Below are 22,308 nucleotides of genomic sequence, written 5' to 3' on the forward strand. Positions count from 1 at the left end.
CTAGGTGGATGTCTGTTGAGTCTCGTCCCTAGTCGCGTTTTCGTTAGCTAGTTGGGTTTGGAGTTTGCAGCACATTACTACTTTACTTTAAAGGGTCGGCGGTAGAGTAAATAATTCTAACTCACTCTTAGCACACTCACACGAATGTACATGTAAAAACATTTTATAAATATTTATCAAAAATGTCCGCCACTGTAGGTAGTTTTTTATTTTTATTATTATTGTTTTTCTTTTTAATATGAGTCTTCTTCTTACTAACTTTACTTTTATTTTTCACTTTAGATTTGACAAGGCGTCTTTTTTTAACAACCCGTTTTCTTGAGTTTGGTTGTGTGTTACTCATACCGTCGGTTAAGGCAAACTGGCTAGGTACATAGCCAGACCCGCTTATAAGACTATCAATTTTTTCCTGGGCTTTACGTTTTCAATTTTTACCTGACTCGCGCACGCGCGTTTTAAATGATTTTTCAACGGGAATTTGGTGGTCCAAAACATCTGTAGCTATATTCACACCTGATCTTAAAGCTTCTTAACCAACTGTCTTAAGACCGCTTTTTAAAAAAGGTAATACTCTTCTGAAAAAGCCGCCCAAAAAACTACCTATACCATGCCCTTTTTGATAAGGTGATCGTACATAATCATGGCTTATTTCAGAATAACTGCGGGTACCGTCACCGTATTGTATTATCTCGAAGTCTATCATCGTAAAGAATCTTAAAAACTTCTTTTAAAATGTAACGTTACTGTAAACGTCCCGTATTCGAATGGCATGGGTTGACCATATTCGTCTCTTATATCGATTTCAATAGTAGCCATACTTTTATGTAATAGAGGTATATATTGGCCAGGCGAAAAACTTTTAATTTCAGTTGAACCGTAAATGTGTTGATCGTGATCAAGAGGCACAACGCGTAGTAGAGGGGCCTGAATATCTCCTGTTATTTATCCTTCACAAATATCTGTATATATGAATATTTTTCCTGGTATAGCTTGAGATAGAGAGGCTGGATTAGATCCGCAACATTCATCAGGGTCGACTGTTATAATTTTAGAAAACGAACTTTCTTTAAAACCTAATATATGCCAGAGTCTATCACTCAGCGCCAGCGTATGTCTTGTATTTTCACACTTGCATGTTGTATAAATTTTTATGAAATCGCCAGCACTACAACTAAAATTGATATGCTTTGAAACTGATTTGAGTTTGTTAAGAGAATCAACTAAAGAGCCTATATTTTGATATTGATCATGTGGTATGTTGTTAGAGTAAAGGAACATATCAATTATTTCATTATTATCTTCTGTAGCTATATACTCAACGGTTAATGTAACTTTCGTGAAATCTTTAGAAATATGTAAGATTGTCATCGGCGTCTGGATTTCCATCAAAGCAACATCCCACCATCCATTAAGTTCTAAAGGATAGGGCAAACGAGTTATAAAATCAGTAGTTGTGTTGTCCGGGAAGTATTTCATGCGACTATTGCTAGATAGCACTATGTAAAAATTATCTCTTTCTAAAGACATTTATTCAACCTTAGATAATTCTTCTTCATAAAATATGCCGTTGATTGGTTCGTTTTGAAGATCGATTATTTACTCTGAAAATAACGAGTAATTAATTATTTACTATAAATTTCTATTTATTTTGTCAAATAAAATTGTAATTACTTTAAATTAAAATTTTTATTCATTGCATTTTGTAATAGAGAATGTCAAAAATATTTTAAATTGCCGTAAATAAAAACCACTGCGCCCGGTCTGCACGCGCACACAACCTCAATTTCTGTCGTGATTTTACCAACCGCGTGTTTGAATGTAAACATTTAATTTTTTTTTTTTAATTTCAATAATTATTTTCACGAACATTATTAACTGTGGACGTTTTGTTTTTGACTTTTCCTGTTCAGAATTTTTTGCTCTTTAATAGAATACCAATATTATTGGGGCTTTACATAAATATATGCAAGTTTTTTTGTAAAAATAGACGGAGTCTCGGCATGTCTAATGTTATTTTATTATTTATTCAAAAAACCCGTTAAAATTATGATTTCTAATTATGATTTTCGTGATCTACGCATTTTTTTACATTTAATTGATAGTAAGATATAGCCTAAAAAATTACATTGAGCAACGGGTAAGAGTAAAGTCAGTGGACTTATACCATATTTCTCTAGCTCATCGGTCAGCTCACCTAAAAATTTATCTGTCGGAGGTTCGTACAGACCTTTTGAAGAAATATAAATACATGAATCAGTATCACAATATAACGCTCTCTTACGTAATTTTTCTAATTAACTATTCAGTTTAAGTCGAGCTTGAGCCGTTGTATAAGCTGCTATGACAACATTCGTTGTACGTGACGATTTGAAAGCGTCTTTACTATGAATAAAATTTATGTACAATGTTTTATCATTTACTGGTAAGAAGCCGCAAATTTCGACTTGACCGTCTGTTAACATTTCCATCAACCGTGCACGCGTCGTAACAATTTCTGTCTGCATCAAATTTTCGCGCTGACCGAATTCACCCCAAAGAGAGTTTAAGCTGAGCTTCGCTACAGATCATAACCCTGGGTTTAATTCAACTTTTTCACTATCTAATTTAATACCCTCGGCTTTTTCATAAGCAGTAACATATTGTATTTTTTGCTGGTCTGTAATACAGTCTTTGGGATATCCAGAAGCTTCAGTTTTAATTTTTAAAAATGTATTATCATCTGCAAAAATTCCACCAATACCTGTTTCTGGATTTTACTGCGTTATTTTATAATGCTATATCTCATATACTTTAACTAACTTATTATATATCCTTTCTGAATGGCCTTTCTTATCTCATCCACAACCCATGTGCCTCTTAAAAACCTATCTTTAATTTTATGGGTACAGTTTGTTTGCTTTAATTCGTGAGCACAAGAACGACATAAAGTGAAAAAAAGTCTATTATGGAGCTTACAAGAGAGTACTAGGTGGTATAAATTCTGCGGTGGTAAGGTAGTGCTTTTAACTAATCTTTCTACTTTTGATAAATCCTTGTTAGGACCTATAATTTCAGAACATTCCTCACCTATATATATTTTAGGGTAGCCTATTGGGAATTCACCTGTTTTACAAATCAAATGTAAGGATACAGCGAGCAAACATCTACTACGTACTTGATTTTTTCATTTTCTTTTGAATTGTAACAGGGATATTTACCCTGTGACCGTAAAACCGCACACGCGTGATAATTAGTCGACGCAGCATTGGCGCGTCTCGGTCTTCGGGACCCGACTAGCATTAAGTGGGGGAAATTTTGGGTTTCTTGGTCAGTTGAGTAGCTAGACCTCTTGGGTTTAGGAGTCGTGAGAAATTAAATTATTGATTCGGCCAGTTAATAATCATTAACATCCTAGATTTGCTTAAATAAATTCATTTTTTATTAATAAAATATTAATTAATTCCTGAACGACGAGAATAATTCCAATCGGCAGCTCACGATCGGGCAAGCGCCGCTCGTATACCCGAGGTCAAGGCTTGCTACGCACTAACGAACATCGGCGTCCATTTTGAGCGCGCAAATTCCTGGCAATTATTTTACGCGATAATTTATCAGTAAGAACAATTAAATTATTATTATTTAATATTAATTGTTACAAGACAGTATTATTTATTTAATATAATTTATTGAGAATTGGCTACTGAACTTCGACGCAATTAAAATTGGATACCCGTAGATAATTTTTCGTGAATTTATTTTACATTGAGATAATTTGTTTTATTAATTATTTATAAACCGAAAAATTCCACGTGGTCATTTATACATTGAACTATTGAAGACTAAAATTATTATTTTATTGGAATTATTTATAAAATTATTTAATTGCGTGGATTAAGTCCCAGAAAATTAGTCAGAATTTTATTAAGTAATATTCTTAAGAATTTATTCAAGATTTAAGAAATAAAATTACGAGTTGAAATTGGAATAAAATTTATGCGTCGATATTGTTCCTAAAAACTTATTTAATGTTGAGTATTAAACTCGTGGATAATTTGGAATAAATTCAAGCATCGGTTTTTAGTGTAGATTTTTTGAGAATTAAATTATTAGTTGTGAATATTTATTTGCGAGCTAATGACTGAAAATTTTAATAAAAATTAATGTTGAAACTTTTGGAGTTTAATTTTATGAGTCAAAAATAAAAGTTAAGTAGAGCCAGTGCGTATGTGAGCGGGTTATGTGTGTGAAGATCGTGCGGGATATGTGTGTATGAGTGTGTACATTCTCTACTTGTTGATGTTTTGCCGAGTAGAGTAGTTCAAACAGTCTAAGAGCGTGAGGGTCCAGTGGACAGCGCGACTTAGTTAGAAACTGCGGTATAGACGCTCCATAAGAGGGTACCGTCAGGATTAAGAATTTCGATAGAGCGTGAGGGTCCGATGGACAGCGCGACTTAGTTAGAAACTGCGGTATAGACGCTCCATAAGAGGGTACTGTAGGATTAAGAATTTTTGTTAGTTATAAGGAATTTACGCATCGCCCTCGTATACGATAGCCTCTGTACGAGGTGCTTTGCTGGCTACCTAAGTTAAGTTGAGGCGTCGGTTTTAGCCCGGAATCCTCGGTAGTAATAAGTCGTAGTGTTAAGTTAGTCTTAAGTGAGTCAGTGTACGTGCGAGTGGAAAAAGTTATTATTTTATTTTGTTGTTAATAAATTTTTGGTACCGTTGTTAATTAAAAATTTATTCATTTCAGATCACCTTCCTCCACTCTCTCTCCCTGTAGATAAGCTCAGCTCTGGTTCCGGTTCCGGGAACCGCGATTAAAAATCCCGGTGGCGCCCGTTTATTAATTAATTTAGATTCATTAGTTAGTTTTATTATTTTATTTAATTAATTTAAGGCGCTAATTGAGCGGAATAAACACCCACAGCATCATATAATGATATAAAGCTTTCCGTACGACCTCCAAAAAAAAGCATCTCGTGGGTTTAAGGGCTCTATATTGATCAAGGTGATTTTGCAACTCTATAAGTGTTTCAGGATTGTTGGTTAAGTATAAGTCAAAATCACATTCCCACTCCTCTATTAATTTATAATAATAGATAATATTCACTCCAGTATAAAAGCAGCCACCGAAAAACTTTTTCAACAGGCTTGTACTGAAGAAAAACATTTGACTTCCGAACATCAAGGCAATGGAGATTCGACAGAATTAACTGTATCTGGCGATGGTACATGGAAAAAGCGAGGGTTTAGTTCCTTGTACGGTGTGACATCATTGATCGGATACTATTCTGGTAAAATCACAGATATTGTTGTGAAAAGTTCCTACTGCAAACAGTGTGAAACTTGGAAGAAGAAACTCAGTACCGAAGAATATAAAGAATGGTATGCAGAACATGAAGATACTTGCACTGCAAATCATTCTGGTTCTTCTGGGAAAATGGAAGTTGATTCAGTCATCGAAATGTTCCAACGTTCATTGAAAAAACTTGGAGTCATGTACAAAAATTACATCGGAGACGGTGACTCCAAAACGTACTCAGGAATTTTAAAGGCTGCACCTTATGGTGATCAAGAAGTTGTAAAAAAAGAATGTATTGGACACGTACAAAAACCAATGGGCACGCGACTCAGAGATTGTGTCAACAAAAATGTTGAAACAGTTGAAAACAAAAAAGGAAAAAAAATACAAAAAAAAACTCTCGGTGGAAAAGGCAAACTTACTGGAAAGATGATCGATAAGTTGACAGTTTATTATAGCTTTGCAATAAGGGGAAATTGTGATTCCCTTCAAAAAATGTATAATGCTATATGGGCCACATATTACCATTATTGTTCAAGTGACGAAGAACCTCAGCACGGCAAGTGCCCGGAAGGACCAGAATCATGGTGCGACTGGCAGAAGGCTGCAGCTGCCAATCAATTATCCACTTTCGAACATGATTATGAGCCATTATCAAAAGATGTTGCTGAGGCTATACATCCGATTTTCACAGATCTCAGCAGTGAGAATTTATTGGAGAGATGTGTAGTCGGTTTTAACCAAAACAACAACGAGAGTTACAATCAACTGATTTGGAAAATCTCTCCCAAAATTGTTCCAGCCAGTTCGAAAACTGTGGAAATTGCTGCATACATAGCTGCTGGCATATTTAATGAAGGAATGGCATCACTATTGTATTATATGAATGCAATAGGAATTACACTTGGGCCCAACGCGCATTCATATGCCGAAAAAGAAGATGAGATACGTGAGCATTTCTGATCTCAGAGCGCGTGGGAGCACCCGAGATGGAAGAATGGCTCGCAGACAACATCAGCTTGAGTTATAAGAAGCTGCTGAATCGGCGGAGGGTGTATTATATGGTCCTGGAATAGACAACTCCATGTAAGTTAAAAAAAAATTTTTTTATCCCATGTAAAGTGCATTCCAAACTTTAAACGCGTTTTTCTCAAAATGGTGTTTTCAAAGTCGGTGACCAACATTACTCGAAATCGGCTAAACCGATTAGTCTCAAATTTTAACATGACCTCCTTAAATATATTTTTTAGTAATTAATCGAAGATTTTTTCTCTCCGATAAATATTTTTTTTTTTTATAAACAATTTAAGGCCGAAATTTCGGTGAAAAATCGATTTTTTTTTTTTTTTTGAGAAACCACCATTTTGTCAAAAAATTTTATTTTGCTTATTCCTTCAATTAATTACTAGATTTAACATTATTTTAACGAAATCTGTTTGGTTTTTTAATTTCAGATGATCCAGTTCCGAGATATAGTGGTCACCGCAAAACGTCTTTTTTGAGAGGAGCTCCTGGAGATCAGCTGTAGCTCTTTTTCAAATAAATATTTTTACTAGTACTAAGTCTTAAAATACAGTTAAAAGATACCATAATATGTGTATAAATTTTTGGATCAATAAATTTAAAAGTTTTCTCAGAAAAAATTCTGGAAAATTCACTTTTTTCGGCCGCCTAACTGTATATAACCCCTTAAGAAAATTGCGGTGATAAATTTTTGAGCAAGCTGACGCTATTGTAGTGCACTCTGAAAACGGAAAAATATTTCCGCACTTTATAAACATATCCCGAAACTGCATACAAGCTCTTCTTAACACAATAACATCGTTTCGACTGTAACGGGTGGTTATGCCCGCTCAATTGGCCCCTTAAATTAAATTAATTGAAATAATAAAACTAAACAAAATGAATCTAAATTAATAAATAAAAGGGCGCCACCAGAATTTTTAATCACAGTTCCTGGAACCGGAACAAGAGCTGAGCTTATCTTACAGGGAGAGAGAGTGGAGGACGGTGATTTGAAATAAATAAATATTCAATTAACAATATGTGGGCAAATTTATTAATAACAAAATTGTTCAACAATTGTGCACACTTACACTCACACTATAATAATCTTAAAACTATAGCCTACTAACGGCTAACCGGAACTCGACTTGATAAAACTTAATTTAACTAAGTAGCCAGCGAAGCACCTCGCACAGAGACTGTCGTATGCGAGGGGACGCTGTTAACACACACTCCCATACCCTGTAAATCTTCATACACATAACCCACACGTCTACACACACACTCAATTTACTTTACAATAATACTGATTCTCGTTGTATTTCCTTCCTAGCATCAACACAACGGTTTCTAACTTAGTCCCTGATCACCTCCCAACCTGGGCGATGGCGTAAAAGGGTTCTAAGTAAAAATTTCTCAACGAGCTCTTCCCGACGTATCCTCGTTGGATTTGTTGTCTAGCACGTGATCCTCCCGGCGTACACGCGCGACAAAATTTCATAATGAACTTAATTAAAACCAAAACTCGACTAATTACTCCACTCAGAGATTTATCGATAAGTAGAGATCGTTTATTAACACACACAGCTACAGAAGCCTCAGCCTAGTGAACGCAACGTAAACTGAGACTGCCTGCAGCTCACACACTCTGAATTTACTTTACTTTTTATTCATAAAAATTGATCATAAAATTTAATTCCAGAAAATTATTACATTAACTTTCAACTTAAAAACAATTCAGTCATCAGCCAGCAATTAAATTACAAAATATTTTCGTGACTAATAATTTAATTCCCAAAAATTCCGAACCAAAATCCGACACATAAATTTATTCCGAAACAATCACAAGTTTAATAATCAACATTAAATACATTCTTAGGAACATTCGACGTCTAAATTTATTCCAATTCAACTCGTAATTTTATGATTAATGTAAAATTAATTCTCGTAAAATTTCATTAGATAATTTTAACTAAAAATTCTTGGCTTTAATATCCACGCCGTTAAATAAATTCTAAAGAATTTTGCCAAGATGAAATCAAAATATAATTAAAATTATAAATAAATTTTCCAGAACTTAAGTTCAATATAAAAATAACCACGTGGATATTTTCAATTAAATAAATAATCAATAAACGATTTATCTCCATATAAAATAAATTAACGAAAAATTACTCACGGGTAAATCAGTCTTAATGACGTCGAAATCTCAGTAAATCAATTCTCAATAAATAATATAATTTCAAATAAATATTTCCTTGTAACCAATAATATTATCTAATAATAATTCAATTGTTTTTAATAATTTGTCGAGTAAAATAATCAGTAAAGAATTCGCGCGTCAAAATGGACGCCAATATTCGTTAGTGCGTACTAACTTTGACATTGGGTACAAGTTAACTGTGTTGTAAAATTTGACCGACGCTTGCCTGATCCGTGAGAAGACAAAGGAACTTTCTTGAAGAATTTATTATTCGGTTTTTATTATATTAAATAAAATAAATGCAACTAAACCGATCGTCCAGATGCTAAAAATTATTAATAATTAATCGAGTAAATTAATCAAATAAATTCTCACGACAATTAACACCACAAGGTCCTTGAGCAGACCTCGGGTATAAACCCCCTTGAGGGACGCTCAACACCAACTAACGAAAATAAAACAATTGCGACTAAATAATTATTGAATTATTACGAATTAATAAATGATGGATAATTAATCAGAGGAGAAGTAAAAAGAGTATAAGCCCCGCGGTCCACTCCTAGCCCACAGAGTAATTATATTCAATACCTTGATGAATAAACGACGATCTAACTCACTACTGAAGATTGAAGTCCAAGATGTTGTTGGCTTCTTACGTCTGGTAACTACTCCGAAGATTGGTCTCCTTTATTCCAGTGGCACACTGTCTGGCGGTTACACTTCTTCTCCTTGACACAATGGACGGCTAACCTATATAATAACCCCCAAACTACCCCCTCCTACTCTCTCTTTAGGCTCGAAGATCGAGACGCGCCAGTGCTGCGTCGAACAGTTATCGATCTCTGGCGACTTATCGATTAAGGGTAATTTTATCCTGTTACACGACAGTAAAATTTGATTTCGGAATCAAAATTGAAAACATAATATTCTTCTGATTTTTCACTATACCATGCAATAAATTTTTCAAGCTCTTTTTGAAACATAGTATCAGGAGAAAAATATTTAACAGCAAGGATAGGACCTACATAATCCCTATACAGGGTTTGTTGAATAAATGAGGAAAATATCCTTTCGATACTTCGTTATTGAAACCGAAAGCTTCGGAAAGATCCCTTAAAGGCATATGAAAATAATTTAGACTGTCTCAAAAAACCGTGTTACTTATACGCATAACAATCATAATTGTTTTGGTACCATTTAATATTAAATCCGGTAGCCGTGTTTTATTCTTTTCTATCATACGTTTCAAAATAATTTGAGCATCAAAACTTCTAGCATTGTGAGCTATACATATAGTTTTCGAAAAGTTTTTAGTATTTTTAAAAGCTAGATCAATTAATTATTCTACAGGTTTGTCGTCAAAAATAAATTCACGTACACCGCATTCAGCGCAGCTTTCAGAAACATCTTTGTCATCCCAACAACAAGTACAAGTTTTTTGAACTATACACAGATTAGGTATATGAATTCTTGTACTACGATTACCTTTTACACGTTCATTTTGCTGTGTTTCGAAATCATAAAATAAAAATAAGACTTTTGTTAATTCTTTTTTTTTTCAAGGGAGCTATAAAACAATAATGATTCAGAAGTCTTTCGCAGCAGCACACTTTGCAATAATTTATGTTGCATTTATGTTCTACATTATGAAAGATATAACGATAACAAACACCACATAATTTTAATGCTTCACGAACTGTGAAATTTCTATTTTTACCTCTCAAATTAGCCGAACCAGGTTTTAAGTGATTTGAGTAACAATCATCGTTTGAAAATCATCGCTTACAGTTAAGGCATATTTTTTACATATTTGTCTACACACACGTGCCACGTTGCAGCGCGGGCACTTTTTAGAACACCTATGACCACGTGCTGATTCGTATCCTTTATAACAATTTTCGCAAAATGCGCGACTGCCTAAAGCACCCGCTAAATTTATTATTGGTTGAAAATGATTAGTCTCATGGTAATATAATAAATTAATTGTATTGCAAACTTTTCCAAACGCTTCTTAAACAACATTACGGCCATCAAAAAGCGGTTGACGTTTACCAAAAGTTAAAAATTCATAAACAACGATAGCTGTACCCTCGTGGGCAAAGTAGTGTTGAAAATTTTGTATTTTAGTATAGGATCCCGCTATACAACGACCTTCACCGAGATGCTTATTTAATGAGACGTATTTTTTATGTTATTAAATATGCCAATAAATATATCCTATATGGGTTGCCTAACAAATTTCAGTCCAGAGTATTTTTAATTAATAATTAAAAAATTTTTTTTTTTTAAACATTGCACCGGTGTGATAATTAAATAAATTTGATACCAATCGAAAGTTTGAAGCCCATAGAATATACAAACGTTAGGTTGCCTATTTTTTTCCGGTCACAACCACGGGTTGCCAGGTGTAAACAGGTAAATCTATACTAGCATTTTGCAACGTTTTGATTATTGAATCAAACTTAGATAAACTGAAAGATTATTTCATAAGGAACACGGTGGTATAGGGTTGCCTGCGAAAAATCAGTCCCGAATTACGGTTGTCGAATTTTAAATAATAAAATATCGCTGCGAGTGAATGTGTGTGAGAGAGAGGTCCCAGACCAACCATCCCATGCGGTAGAAAAGGACGCAGCGTAGCAGCTGTTTAAAGTCCGCCCATTTAAAGAAGGAGAGTGCGCATGCTATTTGTGCTTGGAAATGAAAAGGATAGCGATAGACTCGTATATGCTGTGCATTATTTTGGAGTAGTTAATTATTAATATACAGAAATAGTTATTTAATTTTTTATTTTTTAATCAATTAATTATTTATCTATGTTTATTGTTTATGTGACACTAAAGTATATACACATCTTTAGTAAAAAAGACAGTTAGAGTAAAACATATATATTACTTATCTGGCAAATTTTATCTTTATCATTGGGAGCCGAAATAAAAAACAACAATTAAAAGAATACTTCTGTTTATTGAAAAAAATTTAAAATATAAAAATTTTTAAAATTATTCAGGTTCCGAATCATCGGACGTATAACTGTGATCTCCAACTTCTGAATCTTCTTCGTCATCACTCTCCGTTTCAGTTTTTTCGACAATGTCTTCTATTTTTAAAGGTGTATGATCCCCAATGAATCCTACTGGTTTTAAATATTCATCTAAGAACCAACCGCAGTTCTCAGGCTGAAGTTTCACGCATATTGGATCCGTTGCATTAAGCCACATGGAATTTACGAAAATAGTTCGTAAAATTTTCTGAGTTAATGATATCCAGCATGGTGGTATGGAGTTGGAATCGAAGCCTTTTATTTTTTTTAAAAAGTGCTCACTGTCTTCTTTTGCAGAGTAATTCTTCAAAAAAATGCGATGTCTCGCATCATTCACACTGGTACAGTTCCTGATACCATACATACTAGACGTTAATTCTTGAACAGTCTTCATTTTTTCACCAATGAAAATATCAGCAGCATCTGTTAATGACGCAAAAACTGTTTGATATTTTTCATTTTTTGAAAATTGCTGAAAAGGTTTTACTTTCCCTTTGTTGTAAAATGCTGCCGTGTAATCGCAACCTGTAAATGCATGGAATGCTGGAAGACTTTGGCATAATTTAATTCCTAACTCCAACGCTAAATCGGTGCAATTAATACAATCAACAGTTTAATTATTACTCTTTTTTGTAGCTGAACTGGCAAGCCAAATTTCTGATCCGATAAGTTTGTGCATATTTCCTAACAAAATAATCAAAACGTCAGTATCAGAGGCTTTAATTAAAACTCTTGAGCCTGGTTCCGCTTTAGAAGCGTGAAAAATAATCCTTGTATTTGCCTATTCGTGATGACATTCATAATTAGTTTCTTCAGTTTTTTTTACGGAATTTTCCTGAACTTGATAAGAGTAACAGTGATGGTCGACGGTTAAAAAAATTTTTTTGTTTTGGATTATCGTTACCAAATTGTCGTTTTGCCAATAATCAGCCAGAAACTGCACCAGAGCCTCTTTAAAGCGATAATTTTTAAGGCTTTGCAAAAAATTTTTTGGTCTAGTTTGCTGAGGTCCTGAAATTTTGTACGGAATATCGAATTCTTTTCTGCTTTCACGTTCGGAATCTTTGATTGACGGTGATAAGTAGCGATAAAAAATTAAATGTATTTCTGTCGCGTTTGTTGAACATATTTTTATGAGTATTGACTCGGCAATTTTATCAAAAGGTTGAGCTATAGCAGCTCCGATTATATGCAAGTAATAAAAACCATCTATTATTTCAACGTTGATATGAGTTGGCTCAACCATTTTAGTTTTGGATTTCAAAACCTTTGCTAACGTTGATTTTGAAGTTTTTAACATCTCTCCAGCACATGCAAAAAGAGCAGGGGGCAATGGTGCTAGTGGAAAAGTTAGGCAAAATTCGAGATTAATTTTTTTGTTTAGACTTATTGCCAAAAGTCGCCCAAATACATCTCGTTCCATTTTCAACAATACTTTCTTGTTCTTGTCTTTGGTACTCAAGACTTTAGTCATACATTGAGAAGCAAAATTGCAGATTTTGTTTCGTTTTATTGATTTATCGAATCTTCCGGGAGTTGAAGAGCATTCCGAGATAAAATTTAATTTTTGTTGCGAGCCTGCTGTTTTTACGTTCAGCAGAAAATCAGTAACTTCTTTCGATGCAGCTTTACCGGTTGAAATGTTGAATAATGTATCTTTGTCAATAGTGTCATCAAATGGATTCATCGTACATTTTATTGCTTCAATGATACTCTGAAGATTTTTCTTGTCTTTCTTAACTTTACTTCGTTGCAATGAGTGCGAAGTATCATCCTCTTTCGTTAATCCGATTTTTTGTTTGATAGATGTTAATATCTTCGTCCTCATGCTATGACTGAGTGCCCATCTTTGACGTGCAGATATTGAATCCGCAGCAAGGTTATCAGCCAATTGATTGCTAGCATCAGCATTGATGGTTTGCTCTAGCGTCAAGTCAACCGGTGATCGAGCGAAATTCGCTGCAGTTCGTCTAATTCCAAAGCCACCTCGACGAAATTCAGCCACCAAAGATGAATTATTAGTATACAAATTGATTAAATTGCTCAAATATAACAAGGACCATCTGGCATAATTGGGCTGGTTTAACGCAAAAAAAATATCAGCCATGTTGAAAATCGAGTCCACGTACAGTTCAAAGTTACTGGTGCGGATACTTCTGGAAAACCGATGGTATAAATTAATTAACTCACAGTACTGGTAATAAAATTGAGCAGTTTTCCCTTTTTCTCCGATTAAAGTCTGATTGCAGAATTCGTTATAACCGTTAACAATTCGACTCAATACATCTGGTAACTCGATAGTTTCGTTGGCGTCATAAGCAGTTTGATTTGATGCATTCTGTATTTGCGTTTGCAGCAGTTCATCCATCGCCTCAAGTGTAACATTAGTTGTCGATAAATACTGTTCAAAATGTAATATTTGTAATGCGGCAGCGGTTAGCGGATGTAAGCGCTTGCAACGATTGAAGTGCTTGCTGTCCAAAAAGCTATTCATGGAGCCGCCGGCTAATACTTCAGCTTGCACCAGTATTTCCACTAATCCACTGGAGTCAATATATTTTCCGATGGCTCTAAAAAATGCCATCTCTGTGTTAAACGCTCCCAAGTTAACAAAAATTTTATTGTATAGCGGTTTTTCTTGTTCTTGAATTTGCATAGCCATTTTTGCTATCGCTAAATCATATATCACAATAATTTCTGGCTGCTGACATTTTTCAGCGATTTCTTTAGCCATGTTTAATGTTTCATTGACTACTGCATACGACGTTGGTGATGAATTTATGGGAGGCAAATATTCAACTCTTTGCTTCTCACTGTGGTCTAAAGATATCATACAGTTATAACCCAACCACATAGGAACAGAATCAATTCTTGATAACGACATTATCCATAGTAAATCTTTATCTGTAGCTATTTCTGTAGCACCTTTGCATAACTCGGTTGTGTTGGTAAACGAATCTACAGTAATCAGCTGCATACTTGCCTTAGGTTTCGAATAATATGGTCGAATTTCTCGTGATATTTCATTGAAACGCCTTCTCTTGCGGGTAGGCCCTTCTTCATTTGTGTTGTCCTTTACTTGAGGCGCTGGTGAAGTTGTAGCTTCACCATCATCAAAATTATCAGTTCCATTACTAGAGAATTGATAAATAATGCCAACTGTGTCGTGCATAGTGTCCTTTCCAGAAGTTGTGTCAACGAAGCGGTCGAAATTATCGAACGCTACGTGGGTGCTGTGTCCATTTGCTGCAGTGATGCCTTTTGGTATAACTTTGTTAACTTGGATCGATGTATACGTCATTTCGGTTTCCAATTCTTCTGCCAAATTATATCCAATTGTATGGCCATACCTATTAAGTATCGTAATTACTTGCCTAGAGTTGGTTAAAGACTTTACTGCCAATCCAAGAGATAAACTTTTTGCGGGCTTACATGCACCCCTAGTGACAGCATAAATAACGTCACTACATATTGACGTTATTTTAGCTTTCAGTCCGTTCGAATCTTCATCAGAATGATTAGGTCCTTCAATAAGGTTTCGCATAAAATCTATTAATTGCTTAGGAATGTCACATTCTCCACGAATGACATCATCAGCAGTTACGTTGCGAGAAAGCGGATGAACATCTATATTTTTAATACAACTTCTCAAATAATATGCTACATTTTCAAACTCATAATCATTTCTTGTCTCCAAAAATTTAAAATTGTTAGCCATTACAGAAACGTCCATGTCTGTTTTGTACACAATTTTTTTGTTACGTATTCCCATTGACGCTTCAATCGTAATAAGATTACCAAATTTCTTCATTAACTTTTTTTGCAAGGTTTCACATCGGTAATCTTGAATATCATCGAAATCAATTTCATGATTTCCAAACTCTAGCAATAAAGCTTGGTATCTTAAAAATAATTGAGCCAAGTACATAACTTGGTTGTTTTCAATTATTTCTGTCTCAATAAAATTTGATATGGATTGAAAAGCCAACTGATGTAACTGTCGATATTTACTATACGTGGAATCGGTAGATTCTTCCGTGGACCGCTTATTTTTCGATTGATACAGTGCGTAACAAGGCAGATGGTACGCGATAGTTTGATGTTGAAGTTTGGAGAGAATCTCCGAATCGCTTAAATTTTCGGCGATATTTTTGATCTGTAGTGGTACTTTGTCACCTTTAGGGAAAGTAAGATTAACCAGCTTCTTTCCACATCTTTTTTGGCTGTGGTCACATAAAAGACAAATAATTGTGCTTGATGTCGATGCTGTTGATGTCGTTGCTGTTGATGTCGATGCTGTTGATGTCGTTGCTGTTGATGTCGATGCTGTTGATGTTGACTGCTCCTAAAAGAATTTAAATCATTCTTTGAGTAAAAATGGAAGAAAACAAATATAAATGAAAATACAAGTTCAATTAATAGATTTTCATGTCACTTTTTTAAAAAAGCTTAAAAAAAAATAATTTTTTATTACCTTGTCAAAGCCCCCAGAAGTTTGAGGCAGGTCTTCAACATTACTCGTTTCATCCTCAGCAACTGTAGTACAGGAATCGACACTAGGATTCAACTGTTGTGGTTCTTCTTCAGTAGTAGATACATCGGTATGCTCCTAAAAAAAAAACAATTTTTGCGATTAAATGAAAATGTTTGATTATAAATTTTAAAAATTTTTTGATAAGAATAGTTGATTTAAAACATCCTCATTTAATTATTTCAAAAAAAAAAAAGGAAATCAGAACATTTTCTTGTTCAATTTTCAACTATCGTTTTTTAAGTAAATTACAAAAAAAATATGTGTGTCGAAAATTAACAAAACCATAAGTGAGTTTTACTAGCAATTACTTCAACATGACAAAAATATAGAAGATGTATTAGCTTAGATAATTTTAAAGATTCAATTATTATGTACTTACTGTATATTCAGCGATAAATTTAAGAAATTCTTCGTTATATTTTTTATTCAAAACAGTCACTTTTTTGTAGCACGTGGTATGATAACCTACAAATTGGAGTGACGCACTGGGTAGCTCAACAAAATTGTATTTAAAATTTTTTTTTTTACGAAAAGCTAACTTTAATGCACAGTTTTTAAAAGTTTCATCATCAAAATCAATTATTCCGTCATCTGAATCACACAAAAAACACTTTTTGGCCATTTTTTCCAACAATAAATAGCAGCACGTTTTTTCACTTGTATCTATAGCGACAATCTACTCCAAAATAATGCACAGCATATACGAGTCTATCGCTATCCTTTTCATTTCCAAGCACAAATAGCATGCGCACTCTCCTTCTTTAAATGGGCGGACTTTAAACAGCTTCTACGCTGCGTCCTTTTCTACCGCATGGGATGGTTGGTCTGGGACCTCTCTCTCACACACATTCACTCGCAGCGATATTTTATTATTTAAAATTCGACAACCGTAATTCGGGACTGATTTTTCGCAGGCAACCCTATACCACCGTGTTCCTTATGAAATAATCTTTCAGTTTATCTAAGTTTGATTCAATAATCAAAACATTGCAAAATGCTAGTATAGATTTACCTGTTTACACCTGGCAACCCGTGGTTGTGACCGGAAAAAAATAGGCAACCTAACGTTTGCATATTCTATGGGCTTCAAACTTTCGATTGGTATCAAATTTATTTAATAATCACACCGGTGCAATGTTTAAAAAAAAAAAATTTTTTAATTATTAATTAAAAATACTCTGGACTGAAATTTGTTAGGCAACCCATATAGGATATATTTATTGGCATATTTAATAACATAAAAAATACGTCTCATTAAATAAGCATCTCGGTGAAGGTCGTTGTATAGCGGGATCTTAGACTATTTGATTTAAACCGCAACTTCTTCACGGTATAGCAACTGGGTAAGTTTGTAATAATTTAAACGCTTCTTTCTCTTGAAAACTTCTTCGTCCATCAATTATGGTTTTCCATCGTTTCTGCAAATACCCTGATTGGATCTCACCACGCTCTATATGTGCTTTTGCAACAACTAACAAACGAGGTAAACATAAGTTATCATTGTTATTGATTGTTATAATGGATTGTTTAAATATATTTTCATTAGATAAAATTACTTTCCCACACCCCGCAACACCGGTGACAGCAGCTGATGTAACAATTATTTTATCGTTGGTTGTTAATCCTCCGGCACTTTGAGAAACGCTAATAAGCTGATTCCATAAATCAGTGCCTGTAACGGCGTTTGCACATTGAAAACGCGACCATATTACACCCTGTGTGAGTTTTTCATAATAAATTGTAAAACCTACATAATCATGAGCATCACAGGCCGCTGTAATATGTGTAACAATATCGCTCAATGTGTCGTGAAACCATTGTAGGGGATCTGTAACAGGCGGCTCTTGTATTGTTAAAGTTGTTTCTTTACCTTTAGCTTGAAACCGCTTATAATGTTCAATTATTTCACGTTCGATTTTGAATCTTTTACGAGGTCGTTCAACAGTATGATCTTCAATTGAGGCTTCGTGATCGTCTGGTAAGCCTGCTGTCGATGTAGATGGAAGGCGTTCTGTGTGGCTTTTGCTCTCGAGCATATTGTTACACCGCCATATTGGGCACCTATATATATGTACATTTTCAATTAAACCATTTATAAGGTAGATGTTCATGTTGTTAGTATTTTAAACTTTTATTTAAATCGCATAAAGTGTCATACAAGCAGTTACAAACAATAATATTTAATTATGTTTGAGCAGCGAAGGGTGTATGAATATTTGTAATATCTTGTAAAATACCTAGAGCATATGATTGTACAAAGGAGCGTGTATTATCATCACTAGAGTCATCACTATTGCCGTCATAATAATCGTCAGGGTCATCAAAAAATAAAGGCGTGCTCTCTTCTTCTTCTTCTTCTTCCTCTTCTTCTTCTTCTTCTTCTTCTTCCTCTTCCTCTTCCTCTTCCTCTTCCTCTTCCTCTTCATCTTCCTCTTCCTCTTCCTCTTCCTCTTCTTCTTCTCCTTCTTCTCCTTCTTCTTCTTCTTCTTCTTCTTCCTCTTCCTCTTCCTCTTCCTCTTCCTCTTCCTCTTTCTCTTTCTCTTTCTCTTTCTCTTTCTCTTTCTCTTTCTCTTTCTCTTTCTCTTTCTCTTTCTCTTTCTCTTTCTCTTTCTCTTTCTCTTTCTCTTTCTCTTTCTCTTTCTCTTTCTCTTTCTCTTTCTCTTTTTCTCTCTTTTCTTTCTCTTTCTCTCTCTCTTTCTTTCTTTCTCTCTTTCTCTTTCTCTTTCTCTTTCTCTTTCTCTTTCTCTTTCTCTTTCTCTTTCTCTTTCTCTTTCTCTTTCTCTTTCTCTTTCTCTTTCTCTTTCTCTTTCTCTTTCTCTTTCTCTTTCTCTTTCTCTTTCTCTTTCTCTTTCTCTTTCTCTTTCTCTTTCTCTTTCTCTTTCTCTTTCTCTTTCTCTTTCTCTTTCTCTTTCTCTTTCTCTTTCTCTTTCTCTTCCTCTTCCTCTTCCTCTTCCTCTTCCTCTTCCTCTTCCTCTTCCTCTTCCTCTTCCTCTTCCTCTTCCTCTTCCTCTTCCTCTTCCTCTTCCTCTTCCTCTTCTTCTTCTTCTTCTATAACAACCTCTTCAGCATCGCTGTTGTGACGATTATTATATGCAATCTGTTAATAATACTCTTCTTCCGAATCGAGATCAGCCGATAAAGTCATCATATTTTCATCAGTATCCGTAGGATATGATACATGCGTATCATCGGAGCTAGTAGACGATGCACGGCTCCGTGAAAGTTTCACTCCGGTAAAGTGGTCTAGCCTTATTATCACACCTTTTAGAGCTGCAGATGTCGAAGTTTTTTGACAGTTCTATAAAACAATTGTAATTATTATTATTATTCGATTGGTTTACATCTTGATTGAATACACCGAACTTCCTTTTTTCGCGCCGATGTCAATATCATCCTCATCGTCGTCAGAAGTGTTATCAGAATTTAGGAGTTCATCGCGACAATAGACTCTATAAAACCATTAAAAATGAGGTGAGATATTTAAATTGAACGGTGTACGGTCTAGAAATAAAAATACTTACCATACGCTGTTAAGAAGGGTTTCAAACACTCAGCGTCTGCTTTTGATGTTTGAAGGATTGTATTAACAACTGTCATTAATACAGTGTTATTTGTTAATAATTCTTTCTTATGAGCTCTTGACAACATACGGCAAGAAACTACAGCCACAAATCTACACAATAGTTTTATTAATCTGTCACGTTGTGAAAAGGCCCAACTTGAAACATGCGTTTCAATGTAGATAGATCACAAACGAGGTGATTTATCCCGTATGTATCGCACTAGCTGACCCACAGCCCTCGTTAAGGGTTGCTGATAAATATAATTATCTGCATTCATTATGTTTTCAAAAAATACTTAAGTAGGTTACAAGAAGCTGATTGAAACTGTCTTATAATTATAAGAAAAGTTTTATGCAGTAGCTGGTCACGTTATGCTGAGACGGCTTTTTAAAAACACACGTGTAGTCTAAACAGTTAACGCATAGCTCTACTCTATATTTGTTAATATTATATGAAAAATGCTTAACCATCATATTGAGTTGTAGGTGTTAGCCGTGTGTGAACAGCATCAGTTTGCTTAAGAAAATTGTTGGTGCAACAGCTATTAAGTTGCAATGGCTAAACGCTCCTTTTACCAGAATTTTGAAGCTGACGAAGGTGTTAAAAAGCACTGTTTTATACCATCATGGGAACGTTTTGATTTCTTATTGACAAAATCTTATAAATTAAACGATTCACATTCAAGTTCAATAATTGGTGGTTTAAAATTGGATAGTGATGTTTACAAGTTTGAACCATGTGTCGCTATTGTTGACGAAAAAGCCTGCGGTATTTTGTGTGCATCAGCGAAGTGGTTAAATTTTACGACTGTTCTTAAAAAACTAGCACGTAATCTGAATTTAATTGAATCACAGTATAAAAAGTTACCGCTCGATACAAAATCACTTGATCGATATACTTTTCAATATTCTCTGCTGGAATCCATGTATGGAAAAGCTAAATTATTCTCCATCATCGAAAGAACCGATCAACAACCGTCATCATCATCATAAGGGCCCGGAATTTCAGCACCGTTCAAATGACTGTTTATATGTTTAACCTTAAATTTGAACAATTGAAAATAGGCCAACTTCCGTGTCCTAATCATCATCATCATCAACATCTACTGCTGTTCAGCGTGCCCAAAAAGTGACAATGAAAGAGAACACGCTCCATACTATCTACGGCTTTGAAGAGCTCGTGAACGCCCGCTTGAATTATCTTTAAAAATTTATATGGTATTTATATGGTTAGCAGCATCGGTGATTGTATGGGATTCATAGGTAAATTATTCAAAAAAAATGGGAGGTAGTGAAGGGCAACTGTCCGAGTGTCATCACGTTTTCTAATTCTAGGAAATCAAGGTAATTCTATAAGTAATTTCGAATTTTACCTTGATTCCAAAATTTAGAAAAGGAAATGATACTTTGACAGTATGACTAATTCAAAAGTAAGTAAACAAAGTCGTTAAAAATTTGAAAGGTATTGAAAATAAAGGTCCCGAAATTAGAAAGAGTGTCATCAAATCGTGGGAAAGCTAAGCCAGATTTCTCTTGTACAGAATTCAAGGGTATGACAATTGTAAATTAAAAATGAAAAAGTACATACATTCAGAAGAAAAACAAAAATTTTAAATTTTATCAGACGTCACACCAACTTTGTATTAGTAGAAATCATTCTTCGAAAAATTGCACCAAGCAGTCCCGAGATGGCATATTCTAACATTGCTCTAGTTAATTAGAATGATATTACCGTCTCTATTGTCCTTGTTGATGGGTTTGATGCTTTATGGCATACCTAACCTCAAAATAATTTTCTCATAGTTTGTTGTATTAAGTGATTAGTCCGAGAATCAAGTGACGCTGATACTAAGACAGAATAAGTCAATTTTTTAATAAACTATATTTAAATTACTATTTTAATATCAATTTTTCGCTGTCACTTGTGTTTAATGGTTTACCATTAATGATGTAATAGTTAATCGTTAATCGAGTTTGAATTCTTCATCGGTGATGAAGATCAGAAACAATATTTATTATTAGTGGTTCAACAATGAAGGAAAAAATTTCCTACGTGTGCCAAAAAGCTATATTCAGCTTCAAAATCTTGATGTGTTTTTAATAACATGAGTAATTATTTGAAATTTATTAACTTGTTTTTTATAACTATTTCGACGTTTATCACATTTGAAGTATTTTACATAATAACATACCTTCTGTACATTTTGATTAAATTTTTGTTGCTTTTTTATGAATTCACGTGTTGTTTTTGTATTCATTATGAGTAAAAAATCATACTCATTTTGAAAAAGTTCTTAATGTAGAAAAATATAATGGTAATAATTAGAAAAGATGAATCTAAATAACATTATGAGTTAGTATTTATCAATTTCTTACATTTTTCGGTATAAAAATGGCTGTAAATTCATTAAACATTAGTCGGATAACTTTTTTTTATGAGTTAGTCCTTTTTTTCTTCCCACTTTTAGCGGTTTGCTCGAAAAATCAAAAGAAAATATATTTTTTTCAAAAACTGTACTTTGACGACTCCTACTGGTGAACCAGTGCAAGTTACACAAAAAACTTCTATTTTAAAGAAAGTGGAATCATCCACAAGATCCATCAAACCGATTTTCAATATGTAAAAACCGAGTAAGCATTAGATATTTGAAAAAAAAAAGATTTTTTTACATGCA

The 22,308-nt window shown here is 34.2% G+C and overlaps 1 protein-coding gene across 1 annotated transcript; it reads right to left on the reverse strand.

Moving 5' to 3' along the window:
* Positions 1-12,177: 12,177 nt before the first annotated feature.
* LOC123273591 lies at positions 12,178-16,693 on the reverse strand. Its single transcript, XM_044741031.1, has 3 exons — positions 16,451-16,693; positions 16,012-16,146; positions 12,178-15,882 (listed from the first exon to the last, which is right to left on the reverse strand). Exons 1-3 carry the CDS (start codon positions 16,691-16,693, stop codon positions 12,319-12,321), a joined length of 3,942 nt encoding a protein of 1,313 aa, XP_044596966.1. The 3' UTR covers positions 12,178-12,318.
* Between the last annotated feature and the right edge of the window lie 5,615 nt (positions 16,694-22,308).

The sequence above is a fragment of the Cotesia glomerata genome, unplaced genomic scaffold (genome assembly GCF_020080835.1).
Source record: "Cotesia glomerata isolate CgM1 unplaced genomic scaffold, MPM_Cglom_v2.3 scaffold_11, whole genome shotgun sequence".
Lineage (NCBI taxonomy): Eukaryota > Metazoa > Arthropoda > Insecta > Hymenoptera > Braconidae > Cotesia > Cotesia glomerata.

Bases quoted from the DNA above. Each gene is read 5' to 3' on its own strand.
- LOC123273591 (XM_044741031.1), bottom strand. From the start codon at position 16,693: ATGGCCAAAAAGTGTTTTTTGTGTGATTCAGATGACGGAATAATTGAT. The intron at 16,147-16,450 runs GTAAGTACATAA...TTTTTTTTTTAG, and splicing joins AATTTATCGCTGAATATACA to GAGCATACCGATGTATCTAC. The intron at 15,883-16,011 runs GTAATAAAAAAT...AAATTCTTTTAG, and splicing joins CTTCTGGGGGCTTTGACAAG to GAGCAGTCAACATCAACAGC.